The sequence below is a fragment of the Diplotaxodon limnothrissa genome, linkage group LG2, assembly GCF_057381915.1.
Source record: "Diplotaxodon limnothrissa isolate DT_005_m linkage group LG2, D_limnothrissa_male_GT1.1, whole genome shotgun sequence".
NCBI lineage: Eukaryota > Metazoa > Chordata > Actinopteri > Cichliformes > Cichlidae > Diplotaxodon > Diplotaxodon limnothrissa.
The window spans coordinates 29,650,186-29,659,335 of NC_140597.1; the positions used below are offsets into that span (position 1 = coordinate 29,650,186).

General features: G+C 40.9%; 1 protein-coding gene across 1 annotated transcript; it reads left to right on the forward strand.

Moving 5' to 3' along the window:
- Window positions 1-457: 457 nt before the first annotated feature.
- On the forward strand, window positions 458-3,552 carry LOC146638657 (uncharacterized). Its single transcript, XM_085370269.1, has 5 exons — window positions 458-610; window positions 2,270-2,383; window positions 2,565-2,675; window positions 2,786-2,864; window positions 2,961-3,552. The coding sequence occupies exons 1-5, from the start codon at window positions 509-511 to the stop codon at window positions 3,050-3,052; spliced, it is 498 nt and encodes a 165-aa protein (XP_085226395.1). The 5' UTR covers window positions 458-508; the 3' UTR covers window positions 3,053-3,552.
- Window positions 3,553-9,150: the final 5,598 nt, after the last annotated feature.

The following is a 9,150-nucleotide window of genomic DNA, read 5'->3' on the forward strand; positions in this document are numbered from 1 at the left end:
TTCCAATAAAATAAAGTATTTAACACAATTCAGTGGGCTGAATATATTATTTGAATGTCTGAATATAGTCTATTGTTAATCAGTTAGCAAACCTAACAGCCAAGACGACCAATAACACTTTATTTTTATAATTAGTTAATGTCAAAGTGACTGCATGAGTGGAGCAGCGATTGCACAGGCATGTTTCTTTTTTGATGAACCTTAGAGGACAGAAATAAACTAAAGTATGAATCCTGTGGCACTCCATATTTGGCTTAATCTACCCACCTCTACTAAATGCTTGATAAAGACTCGTAAAGAGAGATAATTTGATCAATTAAAATACAAAGAGGAAAAAAAAATAAACAAATGAAAGTCTAATTGTATTGTATTATCAAAAGAGCGTTTTTTGTAAATTGCATAAACCAGACATGCGCAGATGTGATTATTGTAGCTCCTCCTCCTGTCAGTGACGTGTAGTTCCATTCTCTTGAGCTGCGAGCTTTCTTAACTGCGACATTGGATCAACATGGCGAGCACCGTGGCGAACAAGTGTCTCAGTCCTCTGGCTTTCCTCACTAGGAGGCTCTCCGCTCCCGAGTTCATCACTCAGTGTTGCTATCACAAGAAGGTAAGTGGTCCAGTCTGTAGCTTCTCTTTAACGGGGAGCTCGGCTTACAGCGTCGCAGCTGCTTGTTGGTTCATGTTTACTCCTACTGAAAGCATCCTGGAGTATATCAGCTAACTGATCTACTAAACACGGGCAACCACGACTCTGTAAGATCTTTCTGCTCGGGCATTTTGTTGACAACCATAGGACGGTGGCTTATATTTAGCTGGCTGCACAAATGTTTCAAGTTACATCAGACTGCCTTTACGCTGGTTATCTCAAACCCTTCACCTCCATGATGCTAGCCCGTTAAAATGAACAAATGTATTGTTTCATTGTAGCTATTTAGCTTACTGAAGGCTGGAATAACGTCACTAATCTGCAACCAGCTGTCCACTGCCACAGTTTTAACCATATCCGATTGATGCGCTTTAAAGGGTGGCAGTATGTTGTGCTCTGCTGCTCGAGTCCTCACTAAGACCAAAAAAGTGGACCACATCAGTCCAGCTCTGAGGTTCTTACACTGGCTGCCTGTCCGTCAGAGGATAGACTTTAAAGTTCTGATGCTGGCCTATAAAGCTCTGAATGGTTTAGGACCAAAATACATCAATGACCTCCTGACCCAGTATGAACCATCCAGATCCCTCAGGTCATCTGGATCCGGTCTTTTATCAGTTCCCAGAGTCAGAACCAGACACGGAGAAGCTGCATTCAGCTTTTATGCTCCTTATATCTGGAACAAACTCCCAGAAAGCCTCAGATCAGCTGAAACACTCAGTTTATTTAAATCCAGGTTGAAGACTCACCTGTTCTCAGCTGCATTTGAATAAAGCACCAAATCCACACTTTAAGCTTAAATTTCAAAACTTACATTTAACTACTGATTTTATCTACTGTTCTGATTTTATCTGTTTTGATTTTATATACTGTTTTGTTTGTTTGTTTGTTTGTTTGTTTGTTTGTTTGTTTGTTAATTAGTTAGGTTATTTGCTTGTTTTAATCAATTTTAAATCATGCTTTTTATTTGTTCTTGTTTCTAATGTCTCTGTAAAGCACTTTGAATCACCTTGTTGTTGAATTGTGCTATACAAATAAACTTGCCTTGCCTTGCCTTGCCTAGAGTCAGGTAAATGTTATGTGATACCTGTGAAGGTGTACTGATGCAACAGCAGGTTAACCGGGTCATGGCAGCCATAACTGTGATGTATTTATGTTTAGCTGGATGTTTTTGGGTGATTGTGGAGGTTTAGACATTATATGCCTTTTATTAAAATTATTTCTTGGATAAGAGGTCATGTTTTAGCCATCAGCTGAGGAATCTGGCTTTAAACCTTTAATTTCTGATGAAAAATGCAAAAGGTTTTGCGATGCTCGGCCACTTCACACTGTCTTGGTCAGAGTGACTCAGCAAGAAATAGAGTAGGAGGGCTGAAGGACAGAGTTTGCACTGTGTAGACCATGAAATCCAGTCCTAATCTGCTCATGCCAGTGTCAGTTATGCAAGTGAGTCAAGTTGTAGTTGTGTAACAAGGATGCCAAGACTTGTACACATTCTTTTTACCATTGTATCTGAATATAGATGGCATTTCCTTCCTGCAAATATGTGATTGTTGAATTCTGACAGCAACAGGAAGAGTGCATTTGGCCTGATGCTCCTTTTCCCCTCTCTGTTGTCTGAAGGTGGTGGATCATTATGAGAACCCCAGAAATGTGGGCTCGCTGGACAAAAACTCCAAGAATGTTGGAACTGGTTTGGTGGGTGCCCCGGCCTGTGGGGATGTAATGAAGCTTCAGGTATGTTTGTTACGAAGTGTGTGTGACTTAAAGGCGTTTATTTTTGTTAGTTTAGTAGGGGGATACATTTTAAAGAATGGGAGAGATTAGGATTGTTTGGGGGTTGTTTTTTTTTGGTTTGTTTTTTTTTTTCTTGCTCATTTTTTTTGGTCACATGAGTAACAGTCAAAACTTTTCTCAGATTGAGGTGGATGACCTGGGGAAGATTGTGAATGCCAGGTTCAAAACTTTTGGCTGTGGTTCTGCCATCGCCTCAAGCTCTCTGGCCACCGAGTGGGTGAAAGGCAAATCTGTGAGTGAACACATTACAGACCTGCATCTCAGCTCCTTTGAATGTTTAATCTATTAAATATTTAGCGTGTTCTGCTCCGCTCATGGCTGTGTGTGGGCTTTTATTTTCAGGTGGACGAAGCTTTGAAGATAAAGAACACAGACATCGCCAAGGAGCTCAGTCTTCCTCCTGTTAAGCTTCACTGCTCCAGTAAGTTTTCTTTTAATACGCCAAGGCTCTTCTTTTTCTTTTTTCCAAACTTCTCTGCACATGTGCACATTTAACCTCCAATTATTTCCTGTTCAGTGCTTGCCGAAGATGCCATCAAGGCAGCCCTTGCTGACTATCGTCTCAAGCAACAAGATGACCAGCAGGAGGCAGTCAGAGCCAGCAATTAAATGGAGCGCTCACGCTTTGTGCTGGGCCCGGTTTGGCTCCCTGCTGCCAAGAAGAGAAATAGTCCAGCGTCAACACCTCACTTTCCTGCGGCAATGATGACGAGCCCACCACCTTTCAACCCTCTGTAGCAGTGTTACACCAGGCTGTTTTTATTAGTCTGCGATCCTCTAACCGTGTATACTGTATCTTTTAGCCTGTCACGTAAACGCACAATATAAGCACTGTTTTGGGTTGTTGGTACAGAGATGAGCCTTATTTTGGAAATTGCTTTGTACAGGTGGAGTTTTTTTTATTTTGAAAGGTGTGATGGAGGTATGGATGAAAGCTAAAAGCTGTTTATACCCTCTGCACTCTAAACGCACTGACCTGTTGATTAAGCAAAGTGGCTTGAACCAAAGAAAGGGGGTCCAGTAGTTTCAAATGCAACTTATATTTACAAATGCTTCTTTAAAAGTCTGTAATAAAATTATCCCTAATTGTACTTTTTGAATCCTGTTTATTATTTAAACATTTGACCCTCCAGCTACAGAAAAATACAGGCATAACTAATGAGGTTATTCTTAATTCTCTTTAAATAAGTCATCCTTGTGATCCATTTGAGTAAGCTGCACATAGACACAGAGCCTGCAAATACGCCCATGCACTTCCTGCTACAATAACGCACCTAAAAAAGCTCTGCAGCTGAGATCCGCTGCAGCCAAATCACACCAGATTGTGGTTTTATACACTTGACAAATCCTGACTGCTTCGCTTTATCTCAGTGTCTCAGCTTCTCTCTCCCTCACACCCGCTTTCTATTTCTCTGACTTACGTGCACACAATTTTGAAAAGCGCCTTTGCAGAACACAGCGACGTTCAACATCATCTGCACTCACTAGCTTTATTGGGCTGTTACATGAAGACCCGACATGCCGTCCGATTGCCGTTTTGATTAATTTGGAGGCTTTTCACAGAGGCGGCTGCGTTGGAGTCCCACTGAGATGTGTACGAGCCCACATGTTTAAGCGGTCCAGCGTGTGATGTGCAGTGATAAAACCAGTCAGACGGGCTCCGTAAAAGTATGGAATCCTAAGCGTGCACCCTAAAAAGAGAAAAATTTAAAACTCCACAGTTTTACTCTTGGAGTCTGCTGGAGTAGCTTTACATGACTCGCAGGTCAAAAATCATCATGCTGTTTTTTTTTTTTTTTTGTTTGTTTTTTAAAGAGCATTGCCTCAATGCATCTACTTCCTGAAACAAGCCATTATCAGGAATGTGTACCCTGGTGATGTCACAGAGAACTTTTTATTTGAAACTCCGGACATGTTTAATATAAAAGTCCACCCTACTGTAGCAGTGTATATATGACAGAAAATGGGGAAAAGCATAACAGGTTCATATTAAAAATTCAAAAACGGAACTGAGTCCTAGTTGTTCAATTTTGTTTTTGTTTTTTTTGCATAGAAGCAGAGGTGGGACCAAGTCATTGTTTTGCAAGTCTCAAGTAAGTCTCAAGTCAAGTCTCAAGTAATGTCAGGCAAGTCAGAGTCGAGTCTCAAGTCACTGGTGTAAAAGTCCAAGTAAAGTCACAAGCCTGAAACTTTGAATTTCAAGTCCTTTCGAATCTTTAAAAAAAATATGAAAAAAGCATGTTGCAGTTATATGCTAAATGTAAATATTAGACCATGTAATTTTAAAATCTGTGTTTTTCTCAACACATGACAAAATAGTGAACTTAGAAAATATACACAAATTGTGAAATTGCACCTCTTTAAAATGCAGCTCAATTAAACCTAGCTCCAAGAATAATTTTCACCGACAGTTCTGAGATAAGCTGCATGTCATTCTTGGATGCGGTTGTAGGACCGGCTTTAAAATCGCATGACAAAAATATCATACACATTAAAAAAAACTGTATCACCAACGTAGCCTGGAAAACATTTGCTAGTTAGATGAAGTCAGCTATCTCATCTTAGCATATTTATATGCATATTTATAATCATACGGTTCTTGGAGTGAGCGCATACGATCATGAAGTTTAGTAACTTCCGGTCACTGCAACAAGCCCAGGTACAGTTTACCGACGGATGGGTGCAGGACCTTGAAATGTACCGTGTAGAACGAAAGACCATCGTACGTATCATAAGTTTACCAGTCTCACAAATCGTCTTCATAAATACACATTCGTTAACCGTTTATTAATAGGACCTTTGAGCTCAACGGTAATTAATTAGTAGTGGAAATAATTTCTGGTACCCATCACAGAAATGTAGCAGTGACAATATTGTATGCTGTAATCGTACTGGGCAATTAGTGATACAAAAAACCTGTTTTATCCTGTGAATAAAAGTATATGTTTTTGTCAATGTACCATAATAACAGAGGAGAAACGCAATATTGTGTCAGGACAATTCACTATTTATGCACAATAAATAAAGGAGCATAGCGCGACAATTTCTGTTCAGCGCCAGACTTGCTTGTAACCTATATCACCAATTATGTTAAGAAAATGACGTATTAACTACTACAAAACACTGACCTTCGTGTAAATGCTTGGAGCAGACTAACCTGTGAGCTGGAGTGTTCTGGGACGTTATATTTGGTCTTTGAATGGCTGCAATCCAGTCGCCTCTTTGTTACTTCGGAAACATGGCTTGAACAATTTCTCTTCAACGAGGTAATCCGATAACAACCGATCTCTTTACCCGTCGGCTTCCCGTGGCTGTCATGCGACCGGCTATTGCAGTTAATAATACAACGGCTTCTTGACATTTTTGTGTTTCTTTTTATCGCTGTATAACTGATTTTAATTGAAAGCCTGCGTGCGCTAGTACCGCTTGCCACGAGTTCCCAGAATCCTTTGCGGTTCTACCCGTGAATGACGTCACATTTTCAATCTCTATATAATATGCATGTTAAATTTTATATTTGGGGTAAAATATCAAGTCTTTTCAAGTAAACCGGTTCAAGTCCAATTCAAGTCCCAAGTCATTGGTGTAAAAGTCCAAGTCAAGTCACAAGTCTTAGAACATTTTTTCAAGTCAAGTCTAAAGTCATAAAATTAATGACTCGAGTCTGACTCGAGTCCAAGTCATGTGACTCGAGTCCACACCTCTGCCTGTTTCAGTGCGTCAGGTGAGGGAGGCTGAGGTCCAGCTGGTCCCTGCTCAGGTGTCTAGGCTGGCTGAGCCTCTGCCTGTCACTGCACCCGTACCAGCTCCTCGGGTGGGGACTGCAGCTGCCCAGCCGTTGACTGTGCCTGTCCCGGCTCCCAGGGTGAGGATGACCGGGAACCAGTTAGCTCCTGCACCCGTACCTTCTCCTCGGGTGGGAGTGGCTGGTGTCCGGCAGGTACTTGCACCTGTTTCTGACCTCGCTGGAGGCTCAGGTGAGCCCGTCCAGCAGTTTTCTGTAGGATCCGTAGGCTCAGACAACCTAGTCCAACCATCTGCTAATCCACCACCTCACCCGCCATTACTGCCATCGTTACAACAGTCAATACAACTTAAACTTCTCTCCATAGCTCAGACATTAGCTCACCTATCGGCTCAGTCACCTGCTCAGTTACCGCCTCAGTTGTTTGCTCAGTCACCTGTCTCCACTGGAGGGTCCGAGGAACCGCTTCAGCCTCCTGTCTCCGCTGGGGGGTCCGAGGAACCGCTTCAGCCTCCTGTCTCCGCTGGGGGGTCCGAGGGGCCGCTTCAGCCTCCTGTCTCCGCTGGGGGGTCCGAGGGGCCTGTTCAGCCACCACCGGCTCCACCGCCTGGTCCGGCCTCCGAGTCTGCAGCTCCGCCTGGTCCGGCCTCCGAGTCTGCATTTAAGCCCAGTGTTTCTCTGTGTCTGTGTCGCGATCTACCGGTTTCCTAGCTGTGTGTTCTGTCATTTCTCTAGTTTAAGTTTGTTTTGAGTTTTTTCAGTTATGTTATATTTTGAGTATTAAATTAAAGCCTTTTTTGAGTTCACGTCTGTCTCCGGAGTCTGCACCTTGGGTCCTATTCCTGCCTGCACACAGCCTTAACCTAACAGATACTGTCATATGGTGTCAGTCTGCTCTTAAAAATACTGGCATGGTTTTGTTGTTATTTTAACCTGTTAATCCTAATCAAGTTGTAAATCACAGTTTGTTCCTCCGACTTTGGCTGCTATTTCTCAGTACCTTACAGAACTTTGGGCTTTTGGCAACCCCAGTGTTTTAGGCCTATTGCATGTCTGGATACTGAGTTTGCAGAGTGGAATAGCAAGAGAGGGAGGAGCAGACAAGAAGAGATGGTCATGTTTATCACTCTGGGGACTACATTGTGCAGGGCATTTCCAAAATTATTTTGAAATGGAAAGGCACAAGAACAATTTGTAGAAAACTGACATAGAAAACCTTGGGCACAGACTCTAGTGCAGCCTGGGGTCTTAACTAAGAGAGGTTTATTTACAAAGAATCTTTCGCAGTCAGTGTCACAAAGTGCCTGATGTCAAAAGTCCAATCTTTTGATGAGAAATTATTAGTAGAGTATTAGTAAACTTTTCCAGAAGTTCAACTTTTTGCCACAGAATGTTTTCCCAAAAGTCTCGGGGATCATTTAGATGTCAGTTATTTTGTTTTTCAGCAGTTTCTTTAGATTGTTGCACAATGTGTTGCTTTTTCTGTTATCCTCCTTCACTCTGTCACACAGGTTCTATTTAATTGTTCATTGATTCAACAAGTCTGGCAGTAATTAGGGAAAAGACAAGATCTGCAGCTTTTCATTTAGGTCTGAAAAACTGAACACAACACTGACAATTAAACGTTGACACTGAAATTGCCCAAACTGACAAAGACTAACAGTAAAGTTTTATGGTTGCAAGGCTTTATGTCACTGATGTTTTATTTATTTGTTTGTTTTGTAAGCCATAATTCAGCAAGTTTGTAACTCAAAGTTTCAACTAAATAACTTAAGATTTCAACTTATTCACAAGTCAGAGTGAGTAACTCGACATTTTGAAAAACCTAACCTGAAGTTTTGGGGTAAAAACCCAAAAAGACATAACAATTTGACATTTTGACTCAGTGCTGCCTGAATATTATTTTATTGTTTACTTTATTTACTTATTTTTTTCAGTGAAGGAAACAAGGTTCCATAGTTTAAGTCTTAATTTTTTACATTCAGTCTCGTGTTTATTTTTGTTGCCTATAACAACCTTAATATCTGTAGGTAGATGAGAAGCAAAATGCAACATAGAAAAAGCATGAATACATCTTAAAATTTATTATTATTATTATTATTTCGACTGCAGTGAAAAAAATGGGATAAATAATATGGGACAAATAAATTCTCTTCTGTTATTGCTCTTTGTTTATACCCTGAGTTTCGTCTTCATGGCTCGTAAACTAAACTGTCGACTGATAATTCGAGTCCACTAAAGCGAACCCGTTAACTTACTAGTAACTTCTTTGCATGACATCTAATCTAACAACACTTAACCGCGATTTATATAAAAGATGGTTACTTTTAGAGAACGCCACAGCCTTGTAGGCAAAGTACAGGGAAAAACTACACCCTTTTACGTTGCCGTAACTCTCCTAGCTCCGCCTCTATCCCTGGACAAACAGGAATGCAGCCGCTCGTCACGTCAGCATTAGTGATGGGATTTCCGGCTCTTTTTAGAGAACCGGCTCTTTCGGTTCGGCTCACTAAAAAGAGCCGGCTCTTTCGGCTCCGAACCGGCTCTTCAGGTTGTTTTGTTGCTTTAATTAATTTATTATTAACAATAATATAAAATTATGCACAAAAGGAATTACTAACGTAAAAACAAGTGGTTTTATTTATATATGTTTATATATAAATATATGCGGTGGCCCCTAGAGACAAAACACGTACAAACTCCAAAACACATTTCTAGCATTAACTGAACTTCCAAAGCAGAGCTACTAGCTCACTTAAATTACACAATTGAAAGCATGTGTGTATTTGTGTATTTATACACAGGCACTCATATATATATTCAAATAATTTAAAAAAAAGTTCATTTACCTGTTATTACCACACACCAAATCCGGTCGTTGGTACTTGCTGGCTTGTGTAGCCACAAGATAACAAAGGCTCAACACTGCGCCCAGCATCCTGGAGCACTTCTGTTGTCTTTT